This window comes from Triticum aestivum, chromosome 2D, assembly GCF_018294505.1.
Source record: "Triticum aestivum cultivar Chinese Spring chromosome 2D, IWGSC CS RefSeq v2.1, whole genome shotgun sequence".
Lineage (NCBI taxonomy): Eukaryota > Viridiplantae > Streptophyta > Magnoliopsida > Poales > Poaceae > Triticum > Triticum aestivum.
Genome location: NC_057799.1, coordinates 426,185,865 through 426,208,275, shown reverse-complemented (window position 1 = coordinate 426,208,275; position 22,411 = coordinate 426,185,865). Strand labels below are relative to the sequence as shown.

At 46.1% G+C, this 22,411-nt stretch overlaps 2 protein-coding genes across 2 annotated transcripts; both read left to right on the top strand.

Moving 5' to 3' along the window:
* The first annotated feature begins 4,988 nt into the window (after nt 1-4,988).
* LOC123049496 (transcription factor MYB80) lies at nt 4,989-6,553 on the top strand. Its single transcript, XM_044472402.1, has 3 exons — nt 4,989-5,284; nt 5,379-5,508; nt 5,597-6,553. The coding sequence occupies exons 1-3, from the start codon at nt 4,999-5,001 to the stop codon at nt 6,390-6,392; spliced, it is 1,212 nt and encodes a 403-aa protein (XP_044328337.1). The 5' UTR covers nt 4,989-4,998; the 3' UTR covers nt 6,393-6,553.
* Nucleotides 6,554-13,039: 6,486 nt separating this feature from the next.
* LOC123053595 (protein FATTY ACID EXPORT 1, chloroplastic) lies at nt 13,040-21,864 on the top strand. The gene is made up of 7 exons (XM_044477068.1): nt 13,040-13,275; nt 13,698-13,910; nt 20,258-20,462; nt 20,996-21,163; nt 21,258-21,304; nt 21,381-21,421; nt 21,513-21,864. The coding sequence occupies exons 2-7, from the start codon at nt 13,758-13,760 to the stop codon at nt 21,598-21,600; spliced, it is 702 nt and encodes a 233-aa protein (XP_044333003.1). The 5' UTR covers nt 13,040-13,275; nt 13,698-13,757; the 3' UTR covers nt 21,601-21,864.
* The last annotated feature ends 547 nt before the right edge of the window (nt 21,865-22,411 follow it).

Here is a 22,411-nt window from a genome sequence, read left to right as displayed (position 1 = left end):
GTTAATGATTTTGAGTCAATTGTTAAGAATTGGCTTTGCAACAAAAGATTCTTACACTTGAATGTAGTGAGTTATGCAGTCTTGTGGGGACCATGGAACTTCAGAAATTCGATAGTCTTAATAGATGTTCCTGGGTGTCTGTGAAACGGTTCTTGGGTTTGGTTTTTCACTACCTAAGAGATTGGACCAAGCTGTTTCAAGATCTCTAGTGGGGTCTGATGCAAGAGTTTTAAAGCTTGATTTCAAAACACTTGAAGGACCCTCTAACACTGGAACCGAGCTGAAGGACTATCGCAAATGGCTTGGAGACGCTTAATGGAAGACAACAATGAATGATGTTGTGCATGGGGGAGAGCAACACTGGAGTAACAAAAGCTATATCCTCAGGAAGCTGACAACATACATGTGGTGCTCTCCGACTGGTGATTCTCTCCTGAGGTCGATGTGATGGCCTGATTTATCCTCTTTTCACCTGTTAGTTTTGAAGGAAATATGCCCTAGAGGCAATAATAAAGTTATTATTTATTTCCTCATATCATGATAAATGTTTATTATTCATGCTAGAATTATAATAACCGGAAACTTAGTACATGTGTGAATACATAGACAAACAGAGTATCACTAGTATGCCTCTACTTGACTAGCTCGTTAATTAAAGATGATTATGTTTCCTAACATAGACATGAGTTGTCATTTGATTAACGGGATCACATCATTAGGAGAATGATGTGATTGACTTGACCCATTCCGTTAGCTTAGCACTTGATTGTTTAGTTATGTTGTTATTGCTTTCTTCATGACTTATATATGTTCCTATGAATATGAGATTATGCAACTCCCGTTTACCGGAGGAATACTTTGTGTTCTACCAAACGTCACAACGTAACTGGGTGATTATAAAGGTGCTCTACAGGTGTCTCCGAAGGTACTTGTTGAGTTGGCGTATTTCGAGATTAGGATTTGTCACTCCGATTGTTGGAGAGGTATCTCTGGGCCCACTCGGTAATACACATCACTATAAGCCTTACAAGAATTGTAACTAATGAGTTAGTTACGGAATGATGTATTACGGAACGAGTAAAGAGACTTGCCAGTAACGAGACTGAACTAGGTATTGAGATACCGACGATCGAATCTCGGGCAAGTAACATACCGACGACAAAGGGAACAACGTATGTTGTTATGCGGTTTGACCGATAAAGATCTTCGTAGAATATGTGGGAGCCAATATGAGCATCCAGGTTCCGCTATTGGTTATTGACTGGAGACATGTCTCGGTCATGTCTACATAGTTCTCGAACCCGTAGGGTCCGCACGCTTAAAGTTCGGTGACGATCGGTATTATGAGTTTTTGTGTACCGAAGGTAGTTCAGAGTCCCGGATATGATCACGGACATGACGAGGAGTCTCGAAATGGTTGATACGTAAAGATCGATATATTGGACGACTATGTTCGGACACCGGAAAGGTTCCGGAAGGTTTCAGACATATACCGGAGTACCGGGGGGTTACCGGAACCCCCCAGGGAGTTGATTGGGCCTCATGGGCCCTATTGGGAGAAGAGGCGCCCCCTTTCCTTCTCTTCCTTTCTCCCTTCCTTCTCCCCTCCTACTCCAACTAGGAAAAGAGGGAGTCCTACTCCCGATGGGAGTTGGACTCCCCCCTTGGCGCGCCCTCCTCCTGGCCGGTCGCCTCCCCCTAGCTCCTTTATATACGGGGGCAGGGGGGCACCCCATAGACACACAAGTTGATCTGTTGATCTCTCCCAACCGTGTGCGGTGCCCCCTCCACCATGATCCACCTCGATCATATCGTAGCGGCGCTTAGGCGAAGCCCTGCGTCGGTAGCATCATCATCACCGTCATCACGCTGTCGTGCTGACGAAACTCTCCTGCGAAGCTTTGCTGGATCGGAGCTCGCGGGACGTCATCGAGTTGAACGTGTGCTAAACTTGGAGGTGCCGTGCGTTCGGTACTTGGATCGGTCGGATCGTGAAGACGTACAACTACATCAACCGCGTTGTGCTAACTCTTCCGCTTTCGGTCTACGAGGGTACGTGGACACACTCTCCCCTCTCGTTGCTATGCATCACCATGATCCTGTGTGTGCGTAGGAACTTTTTTGAAATTACTACGTTCCCCAACAAGTTTGATGTTCCAGTCTGTAATAAAAAGATAGTAGAGAACTAGTTCCTAGTTGAGGGTGGTTGAGCTGCTCTGGGAGTCTTTCTTATTTGTCGTTGGTGTTGTCCTTATGACGGAGAATCTACCCTGTAGAACTTGTGGTTTCTTTCTATATGAAATGGATCCGGGGGTGTGGCCCCTGATCATAAAATAAAAGCTCTAAAGGTATCTCTGACGCCACCTTTAAAACAGACAGTATATTTATTCGCGGACTAGTCTGAAGTCATCCATGGACCCGAATACAAGATTCGATCACCCAACCCTTTCTTCAAAATGCCTGCCCCTATTTTTTTTCAAAATCAGCAGCATCCAGAATAAAAGTATAAAATCTTTAAGGAGTGAAAATATTCAAATGCGGCACTAGATCAAATGTAAATATTACAATCCAACTAAGTTTTAAAATAATTATTCAAACTTGAATTCAACTTGCGCATATGTTCTAATTCTCCCCCAAACTTGAAATAGAATAGTTCAAACTTGAGTATACGCTAAATCAGATCTTCCTTTAGCTGCTTTCCTCGGTGTCGAATCTATTGATGCATTTGGGAAAACTTCTCAAACATGGCCAGATTCTAATGTGAAAATTGGATAGGATCACAAATATTATCAAATTCTAGACCTTCGGCGACATCTTCACCCTCATCCTCCATGATCATATTGTGCATGATCACACAACATGTCATCATCTCCCTCAAGGTCTTCAGATCCCGTATTTTTGTAGGTCCTCGAACAACTACAAAGCGGGCTTGGAGCATTCAAGATGTCCTCTCCACATCCTTTCTAGCACCTTCTTTGCTTTTGGGCTAAGTGAGTTGTTTACTCACCAACTGGGTCAGGGATAGTCTTGACGAAGGCTGCCCGGGGAGGATAGACACCTTCAACCAGATAGTACACCATGTTGTAGTCATGATAATTAATGATATAGTTGAACGAGGGAGCTTCTTATTCACTCAATCTAGCAAAAAATGGAGACCACTGCAACACATTGATATCATTGTGAGACCCGGGCATGCCAAAGAAAGTGTGTCAAATCCAAATATTTTTTGAAGCAACTAATTTACAAATGATGGTGGGCTTCTTAACATGGTCCTAATATTGCCATTGTAGAGCTATGGCCAGTTGTTCCATCTCTAGTGCATGCAATCAAGAGATCTGGGCATACCTTGTCATCCTCTTGCTTTCAAGAGTGCCATGGGCATTTCGGTGTCTAGTTGGTTTTCTCACAAGTACAGAGAACCAAACACCCCGACCGCCGCAGTAGCAAATCCAACTATCGTATATGTGCATGTGCTCTCAGACATCTGAAGGTAATCGTGCCACGAATCTTCGGTCGTGCCATATGCAAGCATCCGCAATGCAGCCTACACTTCTGGTAGTCAGAGAATCCAATTCTTTCTACGACATCCTTCTTTAAGATGAAGTAGTCATCGTATGCCCGGACGCCATTGTAGAGGCGGTCGAACATTTTCTGAATGTGCCAACAAAAATTGTCCGCGAATACGACATCGGGGGCAAAGTAGTCGTCCATCGCCATCAAATTCCCTCGTGCCCTATTCCAATTCAGCACTAGATGACCCTTAATCGATCACTTGAAGTTGAGAACATGCTATTCCGCACTCTACATCTGCAAGGACCATCTGCATCATCGCCGTTTCATCCGCATACTCCTCCTCATCGGACAACTCAACGGAGTTGTCGTAGATGTACTCCATGTCCAAATCCATTGGTTCAAAGAAGAAGAAAAAATATTTCAAAAATTTAGCACGAACATTTCGCCAAGCACTTACCTGGCATGATGACCCCCACGGACGGCATCCGCAGGGGCGAATGGTACCTGTGCGACGGACAGGCGAGAGGTGCAACGGCAGCGTAGGCAAAGCGGCATGGCGGCCGTGTGGAGCAGCGGATGTCCAACAAGACCTTGACGGGCGGGCGGGTGGTACAACGGCAACGGTGTCCAGGAAGGAAACGGGTGCAGAGTAAGGGGGAAGGGACAAAAACACGGGTTTGGGTGAGGTTTTTTGTGGGTCGGGGGTGTCGAAGTCCTACGTGGCAGAGGTCTGGACACCCTGCAAAACTCCCGCAACTTTGCATCCTGTTTCTGGGATTTTGGACAGCCGGACGAGTCCAAGAACGTGTACGGAACGATGTTGGGTGACAAACTGCGTCCAGCGTGTATGGTCTGAATGTTTGCGGGTGATTTGAGGGAGATGTCCAAAGCTCTGCCAATAAAAAGGAAGCTCAAAAGATTTGTCGTATTGACAGTAGCATTCTCCGAGCAATAGAATGTAGCACTAGATTAATCTTGGAAATATGACTTGCTCATGTCACTGCTAATTAGACGATCCATTCACCTCTCAAAGTATTTTTGGAGAGAAAAATCTGGAGTCTTTGTCTCTCTGAATGAATGTCATTGCAATTGGAATTGGAATTGGAATTGACCGTAGTGCTGCTTTGACTCAAAGGGGTGCGGCCGTGCGGGTAAGTACAACTCTACGCACGCACGCACTCGGCACGGGACTTTGCACTGTCAGAAAGTACGTCTCAGCCCGTCGACGCCGCAGCGTGCATCGGAGCGGAGCATCGACGAGCTGGCGAAAACGCGACGGACGCCGTGCTTGCTTGGACTGGGGGTTGACCCGGCGCTGCGCGGGTGGGCAACCTGTCCCGTCCCCCGGGACGCTCACGCTTTGGGCGGCGTTGAATTCTTTATCCCGCCCATGCCTCCTTCGCCCAGCGCCCCGCCCCGCCCCGCCCTTCCCGTGCCGCCGGCCGCACGCCCCGCACCTATATATACTTCCCAGCGCGCCGGCAGATGCAAGCGCCGCACGCCGATCGAAAACTCAGACGCTCACACACTCACTCAGCAAGAACGCAGCGCCGGCGACGTACCGGCCTACCGGAAAGCGGAGTCTCCACGACGGACCCCGTGCGCGCGCAGGGCGGCCCGGGAGGCGGAGGCGCCGACATGGGCCGGATCCCGTGCTGCGAGAAGGACAACGTGAAGCGCGGGCAGTGGACGCCCGAGGAGGACAACAAGCTGCTCTCCTACATCACGCAGCACGGCACGCGCAACTGGCGCCTCATCCCCAAGAACGCCGGTGAGTCCCCGGCGCCAGCAGACGCTCTGGTTACGTCGAAGGAACGTGCGTTGCTGTTGTTCGCTGGCGCTGAACGAGGTTGCACCCGTGACAGGGCTGCAGCGGTGCGGGAAGAGCTGCCGCCTGCGGTGGACCAACTACCTGCGGCCCGACCTCAAGCACGGCGAGTTCACTGACGCCGAGGAGCAGACCATCATCAAGCTGCACTCCGTCGTCGGCAACAGGTACCAGAGATGATCCACGTCGTCTCGTTCTGAGATAGCTGCATCGCTCTGGAGTTTTGCTGATCAATGCGTTGGCGTTGGGGTGCAGGTGGTCGGTGATCGCGGCCCAGCTGCCGGGGCGGACGGACAACGACGTCAAGAACCACTGGAACACCAAGCTCAAGAAGAAGCTGTCCGGGATGGGCATCGATCCCGTCACGCACAAGTCCTTCTCGCACCTCATGGCCGAGATCGCCACCACGCTCGCCCCGCCGCAGGTGGCGCACCTCGCCGAGGCCGCCCTCGGGTGCTTCAAGGACGAGATGCTCCACCTCCTCACCAAGAAGCGCCCCACCGACTTCCCCTCGCCCGCCATGCCCGACATGGCGGCGGGCGCCAGCGCGGGCATGGCCATGGGCTCGGGCGCGCACATCGCGCCCTGCTTCGCCGCGCCGCCACAAGCCGACGACACCATCGAGCGCATCAAGATGGGCCTGTCCCGCGCCATCATGAGCGAGCCCGCCGCTCCCGCGGCCGACAAGCCGTGGCCATCGGGCGACATGTCCGAGGGGCTGGCCGGCATGTACGCCGCGTTCAACCCCGCGCAGGCGACGGAGTTCCGGTACGAAGGGACGGCGTCGGGGTACGTCCTTGGGGGCGACGGCGACCAGGGCACGTCGATGTGGAGCCACCACAGCATGTACAGCGGGAGCTCCGGCACCGAGGGGGGCAGGCCGGCATTGCAGGAAAAGGGCAACGACAGTGTCGGCAGCAGCGGCGGCGACGAGGAGGCGGAAGACGGCAAGGAGGGAGGGAAGGGAGCCTCCGACATGTCGGGGCTGTTTGGATCCGATTGCGTACTCTGGGACTTGCCCGACGAGCTGACGAATCACATGTGTGACTAAATTCACACGGCGAGCTTAGCTAGCATCATCGATGAACGTCAGTTCGCCGGAGAAAAGAAAGCCTAGAGCCAAACGATTTTAGAAGCACATAAATTTCTGACAGTGCCTGAGAAGAGCTAGAATAAACAGGGAAACTGGAAAATGGCGTCCCTTCTTCTTTTTTTTCTGCGTGCAGAACTGTTAAGTGTACATTGCTCTGCCGCTGGCCATGCTATTTTTTGGGGGTCCTGTGCTTCAGTCAAAACGACTTCAATTCAAACAGATTTGGTAGCATGTCAATGAAGCTGTCTGACCGTAACATGTCAATGTTTTAGTAAAACCGCACAACTTTTTTGAAATGAAGCTGACGCGCTGTAATTTAAATATTTATTCGTTGGTATAAAATTTTTTTTAAAGATCTGCTGGGCACCAATCCGTGCTACACTTTTAGGGCTCCTTTGAGTTGCTTGATTCTAGAAATGTAGAAATAAGAAAACATAGACATAGGATATGAATGCATGCGCAAAACAAATGATTGGTGAACACGGAGATTGTTAAAGGTTTCTATTAACTGAATTGGGGAGCCCTTTTTTTCTTAGAATAGCACGGAAATTCTGCCTTTTTCGTGGGGAATTTTTTCGAGTTGGGTGTACGATTCACAAGAATGGGAAAACACAAAAATCCAAATAAACATGGTTAAATTAAAGTCAAACCACACAAAAATGCATGTTTAGATTGTTATTATGCCACTAAGGATGTTAGTCTCACTCGTGGATAGGAATTTGAAAAGGATGTCCAGGTGGATATTAGAATTGATGTGTTTTCCTTTGAAATTGAGATAAAAAAATTCCTTCATTTTCCCTTTGCATGTTTCTTTTGAACCAAATGCATGGATAGTACTAGCGTAGAACAAAAAAATCCTACGTTTTTCCTCCCCTTCTCCTTTGAACGAGAGAGGCACTTTTAAGATGAACACTATTGAAAAAGGTTTATATGTGGACTCAAATCCGTGGCGGGTGATGTCTGGCACCTCCCACAACTATTTTGGAAAAGTTCCAGCGGCCGGTGGGAAAAAACACTGGCCACTGCTAATGGCTCGACTGTGGCGGGCACAGTTTCTCACCCGCTACTCCTAAGTTTTCACAGAATTAACCGTGGGACAGAAAACGTTGTGACACATTTAACTTAGAAGACAAAGTCTTAACCCGATTCTTCTTGAGCTAGAGTCACTTGGACTTCACCCAATCACTCATGGTAGATCTTCGACGCAGATCTCTGGGACCTTCATAGACTTGTTCTTCAGTAGTTCCGCAATAACTCTCAGACACTCTGAACAAACACTTATCCGTCTAGTGGATGCATAGTCCACAAGAGTAACATGTTAAGTTAAGCTTCGATTAGTTCTTCATTGATGCTCAACCACTTAGTAGTTTTAGGCTATGTTTCCTTTTTCCTTAGGATTTTCTCAATCACTTTCGGGAGGATGGGTTGCTCTCACAAACTCTTGTCAATTCTCTCACGGAGCAGCCAACCAGCTCAAGTTGAAGTGGGTGGGTGTTTATAGCGTGAGCAATCCCGAGGTGTGAAATGGGCAATAAGGGCACTAGTCACAGTCAACATATGGCGTAACGACCGAACTTCAAACACGACCTAATTTGGAGAGCAAGTCAAGTCGACTCACTGCGCATGATTCTTCTTCAAAGTTTCGAAGAACATCTTCTCATACTCAGAGAGAAAAACACATCATATGAATAGATTTCTAAGTCTTCACCTGAAGAGATAGGTTTCGATTGATCATACATCAAAGACCTAAATCTCAACATTCATTTAGACCCCTCTTAATAGTACGGTTCGCTCTATGAGTCAAATAGAAGAAAATAAAACCAGGAAACAAAAGTCTTCACTACCCTTCATAATCCTCGTTGTGTGTCATAACAATTTTTAGGGGTAATGACTCTCGTGTTAAACCAAAATCCTCAAGGGGCTTTCACCCGTGTATACTCGCAACACATTAGTCTGTTAACTGTTTTATCATTAATTATCCAAAAACCCTTTAGGGGCACTAGACGCACTTACAAAAATTGATCTTGAAAACATGTGAACATGAGACAACATCTCGTGGTATGGAGAAAAAGTCTTATATTATCTTGTTAGAAGATCATATATTGGTTAAAAAAAGACAATTCTCTTTTACCACACAAAGTTTCATGGTATCGCCTTTGTTTAGAGGATTCTATGTCTAATTGTTCAAAAGTCTAATTGAACGTAGCAAATTCTAGGAACATGATAAGAGCATATCCAACACGTGATGTAACAATTGGTGCCCAAAAATGATATTAAAGCAGAATAGATAAGTTTTTTGTACCAGAAAAGTTTCTACCGCAACAAATGATGTAGAAGTGATGCCCGAGAAAATTCAGCAGTAGCACAACAATAAATTCATCGGTAGCACATCCCCCCCCCCCTAATTGACCCCCTCCGACCATCCTCACTGATCTCTTCCCCTTTACCAATCTATCTATCCCTCCCTCACCGGATCGAGCCTTGCTTCCGCGACCTCGACCCCAAAGGCAATAGCACGAGGCAGAGGATGGAGCAAACGACAACACCGACAACATGCAACAACAAGGAGCTGAGCACCACAACCTCAACCCAGAGGTGCGCGGTGTCGGCCGAATCGAATGTGACGACAACGAATCGCCGCCCACGTGCTCCACTCTATGTAGCGAGCTTGACCACCCAGAGGTGATAGCAGGCATTAGAGGATAAAAGCAAACAACAACATCGCCAATATGCAACAGCAGGGAACCGAGCACGACGACCTCGAGCCAGAGGCACGCGGTGCCGCCCGGATCAAACGCAATGACCATGAATCACATCCACGTGCTCCACTCTAACCCCGCCACCCCCTGTGTTCCTCTCTGCGCAACGACCTCGCGTAGAGGTGATAGCAACTATTAGAGCATAAAGCAAACATCAGCACTGCCACACACGCACCAACAAGGAACCGAGCACCGTAACCTCGACCCAGAGGCGGGCGGTGCCGGTCGGATCGAACACGATGACCATGAATCGTAGCCCACGTGCTCCATTGTGACCCTGCCGCCCCTCGTGCTCTCCTCTTCGCGGCTGGATCCAACACAAATAACAGTGGGATCAACTCATCCCTGTCGACTCAGGATGGGGTGGTGTGGCACGTTGGAGTCCTCGTGACGGTGAGCACACGCTTGAGCTCGGTGAGCTGGTCAGAGAAGGCGGAGGTGGAGAGGACGAGGATGGATGACGCTTGAGGGAGAAGGCTGAAGAAGGTGGAGAATAAGCCAAAGGGGAGTAAGGGGTCGTGGTGGTGGTTGGGGGCTGGCATTCGACCGGCGGCGGGAGATGAAGCGTGCACATTGGAGTTCTATTCCGTGGCGAATGACGATCGCGGGAAGGCGGCAGGCAGGCAACGGAAAACTTTAGTGTGACAGTTGGGAGTGTCTGTATTTGGTTTTTTATGCAGGTACATGTGCAGTAGGGGGCAATTTTTTTTAAACATCAGACACAAACGCTCATATATACGCGCATATACTCACCCTATGAATGCACACACGCATATCACCGGAAATCCTGAATTAAATTCAGGATAAATGCGAGCAGCAGGAGTGGAACCCTGGTGGACACTGTCCACCGAACCATCCAACCACAGGTTGGTTCGCAACACATGGCAAATTTTGACACGTGATAAGATGAAAGATCGTGGATGTCGCCTAGAGGGGGGGTGAATAGGCGCTTTAAAATAATTACGGTTTAGGCTTGAACAAATGCGGAATAAACCTAACGGTTAATTTGACAAGCACAAAACCTACAACAACTAGGCTCACCTATGTGTACCAACAACTTATGCTAAGCAAGATAAACAACTAAGTGATAGCAAGATATATGACAAGAAACAATATGGCTATCACAAAGTAAAGTGCGTAAGTAAAGGGTTCGGTTAAGAGAGAACCGAGGCACGCGGAGACGACGATGTATCCCGAAGTTCACACCCTTGCGGATGCTAATCTCCGTTTGGAGCGGTGTGGAGGCACAATGCTCCCCAAGAAGCCACTAGGGCCACCGTAATCTCCTCACGCCCTCGCACAATGCAAGATGCCGTGATTCCACTAAGGGACCCTTGAGGGCGGTCACCGAACCCGTACAAATGGCAACCCTTGGGGCGGTCACCGAACCCGTACACTTTGGCAACCCTTGGGGGCGGTCACCGGTACCCGTCAAATTGCTCGGGGCGATCTCCACAACCTAATTGGAGACCCCGACGCTTGCCCGGAGCTTTACACCACAATGATTGAGCTCCGAACACCACCAACCGTCTAGGGCGCCCAAGCACCCAAGAGGAACAAGCTCAAGGGCACCAAGCACCCAAGAGTAATAAGCTTCTCAACTTGTAACTTCCACGTATCACCGTGGAGAACTCAAACCGATGCACCAAATGCAATGGCAAGGGCACACGAAGTGCCCAAGTCCTTCTCTCTCAAATCCCACCGAAGCAACTAATGCTAGGGAGGAAAATGAGAGAAAGAACAAGAAGGAGGACACCAAGAACTCCAAGATCTAAATCCAATGGGTTCCCCTCACATAGAGGAGAAAGTGATTGGTGAAAATGTGGATCTAGATCTTCTCTCTTTCCCCTCAAAAACTAGCAAGAATCCATGGAGGGATTGAGAGTTAGCAAGCTCGAAGAAGGTCAACAATGGGGGAAGAACACGAGCTCAAGAGATAAAGTAGAATGGGGAAGAAGACCCCCTTATATAGTGGGGGAACAATCCAACCGTTACCCCCACTTCAGCCCCGCAGAGAGCGGTACTACCGCTTGCCCCTATAAGCGGTACTACCGCTCCCCCTCACGGTACTGCCGCTGGGCCCAGAGCGGTACTACCGCGGTGGCAGGGCGGTACTACCGCATACGAGCGGTACAACGGCCCCCACTGCCGTGGCTAGTACCGTAAAACCCGACACGAAAAAAGACCCCTCGAATCGATGCGGTACTAGCACGAGACCGCAGCGGTACTACGGCTGGGGGCTACCAGCGGTACTACCGCTCAGGAGCGGTACTACTGCTCTAGAGCGGTACTACTGCTCTAGAGCGGTACTACCGCTTGTAGCACCCAAGCGGTACTACCGCTCCGGCCCGCGGTACTACCGCTAGGAAACCAAAACTGCCATAACTTCTGCATATGAGCTCCGAATTGAGCAAACTCAAGCTTGTTGGATAGAGGGAGACGAGTAGCATCAAAACAGCTAGTAAGAAGAGGCAGGGGAGGTATGCCAACAAATAGAGGAGTGAAACCTCCAACCGAGAAGAACCGGCATAACCTCCAACATTGAAAACATCATAGAAGATGCGAGTGAACTCCGTTTTCGATGAACTCGAGCTTGTCATCAAGATGACCATAAGCTCCAAAACTCACAAAGAGAAGAACCAAACAAGAACCAATAAAGATGATGCAATGATGCAATGGTTTGAGCTCTCTATGAACGATACGATCAAGCTACTCATCGAGAGCCCCCCTTGATAGTACGGCAATCGATCCTATAACCTGGTCTCCCAACTACCATAATGAGACCGGTAAAATAGAAAACCTATCAAGAGCAAACCTTTGCCTTGCATATGGTCCACTCGAGCTAGATGATGACGATCTTGACTCCCTCAAGTTGGACCACCTTTCTTGGTTGCGTTGGCTCGATGAAGACTAGTTGATTGCTCCCCCATGCTCCACTATGGGTGAGCCACTCTTCCGCACATCTTCACAAGTCCATTGTCACCACAATGGACGGCAAGCTTCAAGCATTTGATCTCTTTATGATGCTTCACTTGAACTTGCACACCGCAACATCTTCACAAGTTCATTGTCACCACAATGGACGGCAAGCTTCAAGCATTTGATCTCTTCATGATGCTTCACTTGAACTTGCACACCGCAACCTAACCCCACAAAGAACTCTCACGAAGATCATGGGTTAGTACACAAAGCGTAATTGACAATGCTTACCACACCATGGGATCGCTTGATCCCTCTTGGTACATCTTCTACGCTTTGTGAGTTGATCAAGTTGATTCACTCTTGACTTAGTCTTGATCAACCAACTCTCTTTATTTGGATGATGTCTTGAAGATATACATGAATGATCACACAATCTTCTTCTCCAAGACATGCTTGCAATAAGCTCAACTCTCACATGACCAATCTTTGGATAATTCCTTAATAACACCTTGGTCACCACATAAACTCCTTGAAACCAACACGTGAACTTCAAGAAATGCCTATGGACAAATCCTTCAAATATAACTCAAGACAACCATTAGTCTATAGATATTGTCATCAATTACCAAACCAAACATGGGGGCACCGCATGTTCTTTCATAAGATATGCCATCTGTTGAAGCACTATCTTTTAGCCTAAAATACCATAAAAACATTTTTTGTGCACGGCAGTTTTTTTTTTTATCATCTGTTGAAGATGCGCCAAGGAAACGTCGAGGAGGAAAGAAGAAGCACGAACAGTGCAAGGTAGCAAGCGTGGGCGTGGCAAAGAAGACGGGAGAGAAGGGCACGGAAGAGCAAGGAAGAAGAGTCGCACTTTAACGACCGTGACTGTGGCACATTCCTTGGATAAATTTTGGTCCCGAGGATCAATTGCTAGACTTTTTAACCCTCTGGGATGACCGAAATAACCATACCGCCCCTGGTTAATTTCCAGGTCTGCCCACAGGACAGGCCCCGCACCGCCGCGAACAGATCCTGGGATCTCTCCTCCCTCCGGCCCTCCTTCCTCGTCTCTCGTTTCCCTCTCTTTCAGTCCCTACCCCGACGCCCTCTCGACCTCGGTCAAGTCCGGCAGCCAGGGCGACAGCGGCGGCAAGGTATGCTCCGTTCCCCCCTTATATTTTCCTCTCAACGAGTTCCTTGATTGGTTGAATCCCTCGTCGAAACCCTAGATGAGAACTCGTTATTCGACATAGATGCCGTGAAAAAAAAAATTCTTAGCGTTTTTATTTCTAATTTAAGGAGACTATTTTTTTCCTGTGGTCAAATAATTTTTGTGGGGAAAACTGGACAAAATATATGAGAAAGTGAGCATATATCTCTGAACAGAGAGGTGCGCTTGAGCCTCCTGCTGCCCCAGCGCGTGCTCCTGCTGCGTGGCTGCCGTTCAGGTGCAAGCCATATATGCTTGTGGAAAAGAAACAGAGGGGTGGGGGTTAGATTTAAGTGACTATTTCATTTTGTATATCATTTTGTATAACACATGTCCGGAACTCATTGTTTGGCACATCAACTTCAGGGCATGTGGCACACCAATTTGGCCAAATAAATCATCAAAGTTGCACCAACTTCAGGGCAAATGATAAAAAGTCCTGTTTCACCGTCGCAATCCCACATGGCGGTAGCGGCGGCGCAGCTCCGTGGATCGTCCACGGTCGCTCGGAGGCATGGAGTCTTCAGAGTCCCCTCCTCCTGCCGGTGGCCACGTCACCCTTTCGCTGGTTCACTAAAGGTATTACCCCAATCCAGACAGTAAAGCCTATCCATGAGTAATTCATTCATACCCTGTTATATTTTCTTTGTGTTTTGATGACACTCTACTCATCTGAAGAACATGTTATTGTTGTTTTACAAGTTCTTCACCATTGACCACTAGAATATTTTGTTGTTGTGTAAAATACACCAGTTTTTCTGTGATTTTCATAAAGAAGAAATATTGAGTTTATGTACAGCCTGCCTGAAGCACTATGAGACAACACTGGCAGCTGCACTTGACAATTGGGTAGTAAGGGGAAGTTTTCCGTTTGCACGCATCTGGCAATTTGATCATTGATGGTGTTGTGCACGTTGTCCAAGGAAAATTATATCACAAAAAGGCGAGAAAATGGTTCTGCGGTTCTGGTTGGTGAATCTGCTTGTAGAAATTTGGAACAATAAACATTTGAATTCATGCTTCTGTAGTTTAAAGTGTTATTGTTCTTATACCAGTCGGAACATGCAGAGTTGAAGCTGTTGACAACTCCTGTGCTCTGATGTGCTAGCATGAACCAAATATATAATCACATGATCAAGCTATCCAATTTTTATAGAGTCAAGCGTTTAATCAGTGCATGTATTTCTGCCCTTATTGGGAGGACCTTGAGATGAAAACCTAAGCTGGTCTGATTGTTCTTTTGTAACTTATAAGGTGAATAATATAGGCCACATATCACCATTGGTAGTAAATGCATTTTGGTGGACACATGTGATGAGGAACACTAGATGAGAAGAAAGAAAACACATGCCAGATCTGTTTGGCTACTTCTAGATGCTTCCACTCTAGTGTAGTATTTCTTTCCTTTTCTTTTCTATCCTACCTACTGTTTTCTAGAGTCTTCTAGTTGTGAGTAGCTATGAGTAGAATGGTGAAACTTACATAATGTTTTCTAGAGTATTCCAGCTATAAGTAGAAGTATGTGAAGGCTTCCCAAAGCCCTATAAATAGAGGTCCTCGCCTCTACTTTGGAGGCAGACTATGTACCCCTACCTATAATAGAACTTGTTCTTATCTAAGATCTTGGAGTAGATCTTGTGCCCTAGGAGTTCTGGATTGAACTCTTGCTGCCCTATCAACCTACATTCGCCTCTAGAGCGATATCTAGCGCAGCACGTTGAAGCTGTTCCTTCAACACTTGTGCTGTACACATTGTAGCAGCAAGGTGGAGTTGCTCCTCCACAAACTTTGTGCTGCTTCAGGTGGTATCAGAGCCTCGTTGACCCATACTAGTTCTTGCTGTCCTCTTCGAGAGTAAGTTGCAGCAAGCAATGGAGCAATTGGAGAAGAGGATGGATGCTGCTGAACAACAAATGAAAGAGCTGCGTGAAGATCTTAATAGGAGATTTGTCCAGCTGGTTGAGATGATAAGAAAGGGTGTCCCCCTGCTACCAATGAAGGAGATTCATCTAAAGAAGAGGAAGATGTTCATCAAGGAAGGAGAGGTAATCTTGGAGCAAGACCGCCACGACAACATGTTGTTCAACGTGCTTCAAGAAGGCCAATTTATGTTGAGGCTTCTGAATGCCCTTGAAGAGCCAAATCTCTATGCATATCGGAGAGCACTCAACCCTACATATGCAAGAGATACATACAAGGTGAAAGCTGAGATCCCAAGTTTTAATGGAAATGTTGACATTGAAGGGTGCCTGGATTGGTTATATGAAGTGGAGACTTTCTTTGAGGTCATGGAGGTTCCGGAAGATCGTAGAGTTCCTTTGGTCGCATACAAACTGAAAGGAGGAGCCGGTGCATGGTGGCATCGCGTTCAAGAGGAGCGCATGCTCAGAGGAGAACCTCGTGTTAGAACTTGGCGACAAATGAAAGGCCTCTTGAAAGGGAGATTTTTGCCCGCTGATTATGACCAGATCCTATTTATCCAATTTCAAAATTGTGCTCAAGGAAATAGGACTGTTTCAGATTACACAGAGGAGTTTCTAAGGCTACAAGTGAGGTGCAACCTTGTTGAAACTGAAGAGCAACAAGTTGCAAGGTACATCAATGGTCTCAATGATGCTATTCAAGATCGATTGATGATGCAACAAATCTGGTCCGTTGATCAAGCACAAGCTCTAGCCTTAAAGGCGAGAGGTTTGTGAGGATGAGAAAGACAACTAAGGCTCCATATCCTCCATATCCTCATATCGAAGGCTCATCTAGGAGCCAACCTAATAGAGTGGAAGAAAAGACCACTCCATCAAAGACAAAACAGCCCATCCCGAAGCAAACTAGAGGCAAGGGTAAGGCAAATGAAGGCCCAAAGTGCTATAAATGTGGTAAAGAGGGACACATATCCAGCGGCTGCCCACTAAGGAAATTTGTTAACACGACTATCCATGATGGTGAAAGCGATGAGGAAGAATACGAATCTGAAGATGTAGACGGACAAGAGGTTTGTCAAGAAGAAGGTGAAGAGGTGGTATGTGTGATCCAGCGTGTCCTATGTTCCACACCACAACTCGATGACACACAACGGAAGAAAATATTTGAGAGCAAATGCACGGTGAATGGCAAGGTATGCAAACTAGTGATTGATAGTTGCAGCTGCGAGAATCTTATCTCCCAGAAGTTGGTGGACCATTTAAAGCTTGAAACCCATGATCATCCAAATCCCTACACTATTGGATGGATCAAGAAAGGAGTGAATATGAGGATCACCAAACAATGCAACCTGCCACTTTCTTTGGGTAAGCATTATCGCTCAAATGTGTTGTGTGATGTGGTTGACATGGATGCCAGCCATGTTCTTCTTGGGAGGCCTTGGCAATTTGATGTGGATACTACACACAAGGGCAAGGAAAATTCTTACTCTTTTTCATTTGGAACAAGAGAAGGATCATTATCTTACCAAACAAACCCGAAGGTAATACCTCTAAGGAGGAGGGGAAAACTATGTTAACTATCTCCCATACCTCTCATGAGTTTATGGAAGACTTGAAGGAGGCAGATTTGTGTGCTGCACTTGTTGTAAAGGGAGAAGAGCACCTGACTGTTGAAATTCCAGCAAAGGTACGTGGTTTATTGGCAGAATTTCAGAACATACTTGGGGAGCCACATGGCTTGCCACCGATGAGAGGAATTCAACATAGAATTGACTTAATTCCGGGAGCAAGTCTTCCTAATCTTCCACACTATCGAATGAGCCCAAAGGAGCATGATATATTGAAGGAGAAAGTGGAGGAATTGTTGCAAAAGGGGCACATTCGAGAAAGTATTAGCCCATGTGCTGTACCAGCCCTACTCGCGCCAAAGAAGGATGGATCTTGGCGCATGTGTACGGACAGTAGAGTCGTTAACAAGATCACCGTAAGGTATAGATTCCCTATTCCCCGTCTGGATGATATGTTGGATCAGCTTAGTGGAGCAAGAGTGTTCACAAAGCTAGATTTAAGAAGTGGATATCATCAAATCCGTATAAGACCCGGGGATGAATGGAAGACTGCCTTCAAGACAAAGGAAGGGTTGTTTGAATGGCTAGTCATGCCATTTGGACTCTCAAATGCACCAAGTACCTTTATGCACTTAATGAATCAAGTCCTTAGACCCTTCTTATCCCACTTTGTTGTGGTCTATTTCGATGACATCTTGATCTATAGCAAGGATGAGGATGAACACTTTGATCACATTCGGAAGGTGCTAGAAGTACTAAGGGAAAATGAGCTCTACGTCAACTTGAAGAAATGTGTTTTCCTGCAAACACAACTTCTTTTCCTAGGATTCGTCATAACATGTGACGGCATTCGTGTTGATGATTCTAAGGTTGAAGCAATCCGAGAATGGCCAACTCCTAAAACCATTTCTGAGGTAAGAAGCTTTCATGGCCTTGCAACTTTCTATAGGCGATTTGTTAAGAATTTCAGCACTATCATGGCACCAATTACCGAGTGTTTGAAGAAAGGAAAGTTCCAATGGGCAGAAGCAGCTGAAGCTAGCTTCAATGAGATTAAACAAAAGCTATCACAAGCTCCTGTCTTGGTACTACTTGATTTCAACAAGACTTTTGAGTTGGAGTGTGATGCAAGTGGAGTAGGCATTGGAGCTGTCCTATCTCAAGAAAGGAAGCCCATTGCTTTCTTTAGTGAGAAGTTAAGTGAAGCTAGACAGAAATGGAGTACCTATCAGCAAGAATTATACGCCGTTTTCAGAGCATTGAAAACTTGGGAAGTCTATTTGCTGCCTAAAGAGTTCATTGTTTATAGCGACCATCAATCCTTGAAGCATTTTAGAAATCAAAAGCATGTTGACCGCATGCTAGCAAGATGGGCAGCATATCTTGAGAGGTTTAACTATCTCATCGTGCATAAATCTGGAATAACTAACAGAGTGGCCGATGCTTTGAGTCGTCGTGCATGCCTCTTGACTTCTTTTGAAGCTGAACTTCCGGGCATGGGTCAAATAAAGGAGTTGTATGAGGGTGACGAAGACTTTGGCCATGTTTGGGTAAAGCACGCAAGGGGCCAACCATTAGGTGATGACTATTTGATGCAAGATGGATATCTCTTCAAAAATGATCGTTTGTGCATTCCAAGAAGTTCTCTACGTGACAAGCTGGTTAGAGAGCTCCATTCAAGTGATCTTAGTGGCCATGTTGGATGGGACAAGACTATCGCTAACCTGGAAGCTCGCTACTTTTGGCCACAACTAAAGAGAGATGCTGGAAAGTTCGTTCAACGGTGCCCCGTATGTCAGACCTGCAAAGGCCAAGTCCAGAACACAGGGTTATACATGCCTTTGCCTGTTCCTGTTGCTCCATGGAAGGACATTTCTATGGACTTCGTCTTGGGCTTGCCAAGAACAAGACGAGGAAGTGATGCTGTATTTGTGGTCGTGGATAGATTCTCTAAGATGGCTCATTTCATCCCATGCCGCAAGACAACGGATGCTCATCATGTGGCAAACCTATTCTTTAGAGAAGTGGTCAGACTTCATGGAGTTCCAAGGTCCATTGTCTCAGACCGTGATAGCAAGTTTCTTGCTGCATTTTGGCTCACTTTGTGGAAGCAATTCAACACTGAATTGAAATTTTCTAGCACTGCTCATCCACAAACAGATGGACAAACGGAAGTGGTGAATAAGTTTTTGGGTAATCTGATCCGTTGCATTTGTGGAGAAAGAAAGGGGCAATGGGATTTGGCTTTATCTCTTGCAGAGTTCTCCTACAATAACTCCAAGCATAGATCCACAGGAAGGAGCCCTTTTTCCATTGTCTACACTAAAGTTCCAACACATGCGGTGGACCTGGTGAAGCTGCCATCAAGGGGAAACTCAAAATCAGCATTGTCCTTTGCTGATAATTACACCAAGTTATTTGAAGAGATTCGCGGCGCTTTGGAAGCACAAAATCAGAAATATAAACAACTTGCTGATTGCAAAAAGAGGCCAAAATCATTCCAAGTCGGTGATAAGGTGATGGTCTACCTCCGAAAAGAGAGGCTGCCTTTAGGTGTTAAAGGAAAACTTAGGCAGCGAAGGTATGGGCCCTTCTCTATCATGAGGAAGATAAATGATAATGCTTATGTGATAGATCTTCCAAGTGACATGGGTATCTCCAACACTTTCAATGTTGCGGACTTGACTCTCTACCATCCAGAAGAAGCGCTCTATGAAGATAACTCGAGGGCGAGTTCCAAACAACCAGGGGAGAATGATGAGGAACACTAGATGAGAAGAAAGAAAACACATGCCAGATCTGTTTGGCTACTTCTAGATGCTTCCACTCTAGTGTAGTATTTCTTTCCTTTTCTTTTCTATCCTACCTACTGTTTTCTAGAGTCTTCTAGTTGTGAGTAGCTATGAGTAGAATGGTGAAACTTACATAATGTTTTCTAGAGTATTCCAGCTATAAGTAGAAGTATGTGAAGGCTTCCCAAAGCCCTATAAATAGAGGTCCTCGCCTCTACTTTGGAGGCAGACTATGTACCCCTACCTATAATAGAACTTGTTGTTCTTATCTAAGATCTTGGAGTAGATCTTGTGCCCTAGGAGTTCTGGATTGAACTCTTGCTGCCCTATCAACCTACATTCGCCTCTAGAGCGATATCTAGCGCAGCACGTTGAAGCTGTTCGTTCAACACTTGTGTTGTACACATTGTAGCAGCAAGGTGGAGTTGCTCCTCCACAAATTTTGTGCTGCTTCAACATGTCTTGAGATGCATTTTGGTGTTGTAATATTCTGCAAAAAGTTACATTATTTCCTGCAGCATCAAGCCATGCTCTTCCACAAGATTAGCTTGGGCATAATGATCAGAAGATTAGTTTCTTAGAGAAAATAATGTAAAACTCAAAAAAGGTTGACTTTACCTTTTAAACATATTTTGTTGCCTCAGCTTTCAGTTTCTACCAGTGGAGTGGGTGGGAAGCCGTTTGGTTTTGGTGCCAAAATTGCAACAAAATGTGCAAATGAGAACACTCGGGCTGAAGAGTTGAACTCGAGATCAGATCAAGCAGGCGAACTTGTAGAAGCAGTTGAAGACGTGACTCCCCAAAAGAGGAGTGCTAAAATCCATGATTTTTGTTTTGGGATTCCTTTCGGTAAGTAACTGTTTTTACAACAAAGGCAAAATCTTGTCATTTTTTTATTGAATAATCATGTGGGTGAATGTAAAATTCTGCCGCAGAAGTTTCCTGATGGGCGTGATTTTGCACATACCAGTTTCTTGTTTAGGAGAATTACTAGTATGTTGTAAATCGATTTTATTTTCGTCAACTTGTTAATGAAAGTGAAGCTGTAGGTCGTAACTGTTTGAAAGTAAAGATGAGCTTCTCACTGCATAATTACCCAAACTTACTGTTAGAGTGTTAATTGATCCTACAAGTTTCAGAAAAGCTACAATTTTCCTTATAGAGCAAAAATCCTTATGGATGTCAGATTGCCCTTGCTATATAGGTATGATAAATAATCCCAAACCAGTCGAAAATGAGATTGTCATGACTGCTTTCTTTTGCAGTCATAGTTAACGGTTTCATCAGGCTTGAATGGTATCCGGTAGATAGTAGCAATGAAAACATCGACTATTTTAGCTTGGATGTGTCTGCATAACAAATAATTTCGTTTGGTAGTGCAGGTGGTCTTTTGTTCTGCATGGGGCTTCTAGGCTACTTCTTCTCTAGGAGTACTGTAAGTCTTGTCCTAGGTGTTGCACCTGGGCTTGCTACGCTCCTTCTTGGTACCCTCAGTTTAAACTTCTGGAGGAGTGGAAGATCCAGCTTCCTGTTTATATTGGGCCAAGCAGGTGAGATAACATTCCATATTCTTGGTGTATTATATGTTTGCTTGTTCTGTATTACATGTTTGCTTATTGACATGTTCAATTTGTTCCGTTTTAGCAATTTCTGCTGTCCTTGCATGGAAGTATTCCCATGCATACTTACTGGTAACTACCGTGAACGTTCTGTTTTTATGGATCATTCCTTCCGTAACAGTGAGTTAATCATAGTTCTGTCTTGCAGACAAATAGAATTCTTCCTTGGGGCTTCTACGCTTCACTGAGGTACCTTACTGTTGATGTATAACCCCCTTCATGTTTCTTGTGGAAATTGAAGACCTTGATGTATTGTTACTCTTTCTTCAAAATGGTACAGCACTGCGATGGCTTGTTTCTATGCGTACGTGCTGCTTGCTGGAGGAAATCCACCGCCCAAGAAGTTGGCGCCGGCACCATCATCATAGAGCCAGGGAGCAGGCATACCTTTTTATCCTAGCTTAATTTGACATTTGTGCTCCATAAAATGCTGCGGCTACGAGCACAGAAGAGTCTGTCTTCTATATTTGTATATGTTTCCTAGTCTTAGGTTCGCTTGTGGCGAGCTCTTGGATTTTTGGCGGAACATCGAGCAAATAATACTGGCAGGATGGTTGTAACGATCCAGCCCTGATGAGCATTTTTTCTTTCGGCTACTTGAACATGATGAAGGATAACCAGTTACTTCTTGACGCACTTTTTTGGTGGATCACCTGACAACAACACGTTTGATATTCCACTGAACATATAGCCTTGATACGTAGAACGGACAGAATTTTGAACGATTTGGTCGTATATTCAGGCGATGATTCTTTTGGGTAGGCAAATAAGAGCCGAAGGCACCTGCTCCATTGCATCAGTGAAACAACAGTTCGGGAGTAGAGTTTTAACTGGATTTTTTTCCAGGTAATCATGAAGTTTTATTCCATGGCCATAGGGTTACAATCTCCTAATACAAGATCATGAATTTAAATGGGGGCTCATTGCAACCAACAGGCGGTGTTGTGAGCCGTACGAGCATAATTAGCGAGACAATGTGAAGTCCTATTATGGGATCTAGCTATCTCAACTGGTTTAAGCCCCCGTTCTACCATTTGATTCTTGATTTCCTTGACCAGATTACCCAATGGTGATTTGATGAGGGAAGCATCGACATATGAGAACTATCATTGGGTCCAACAGGGAGGCTAGACTATTGAAGGGCTAGCGACATAACTTTCATTATTGCTTGAATATCCG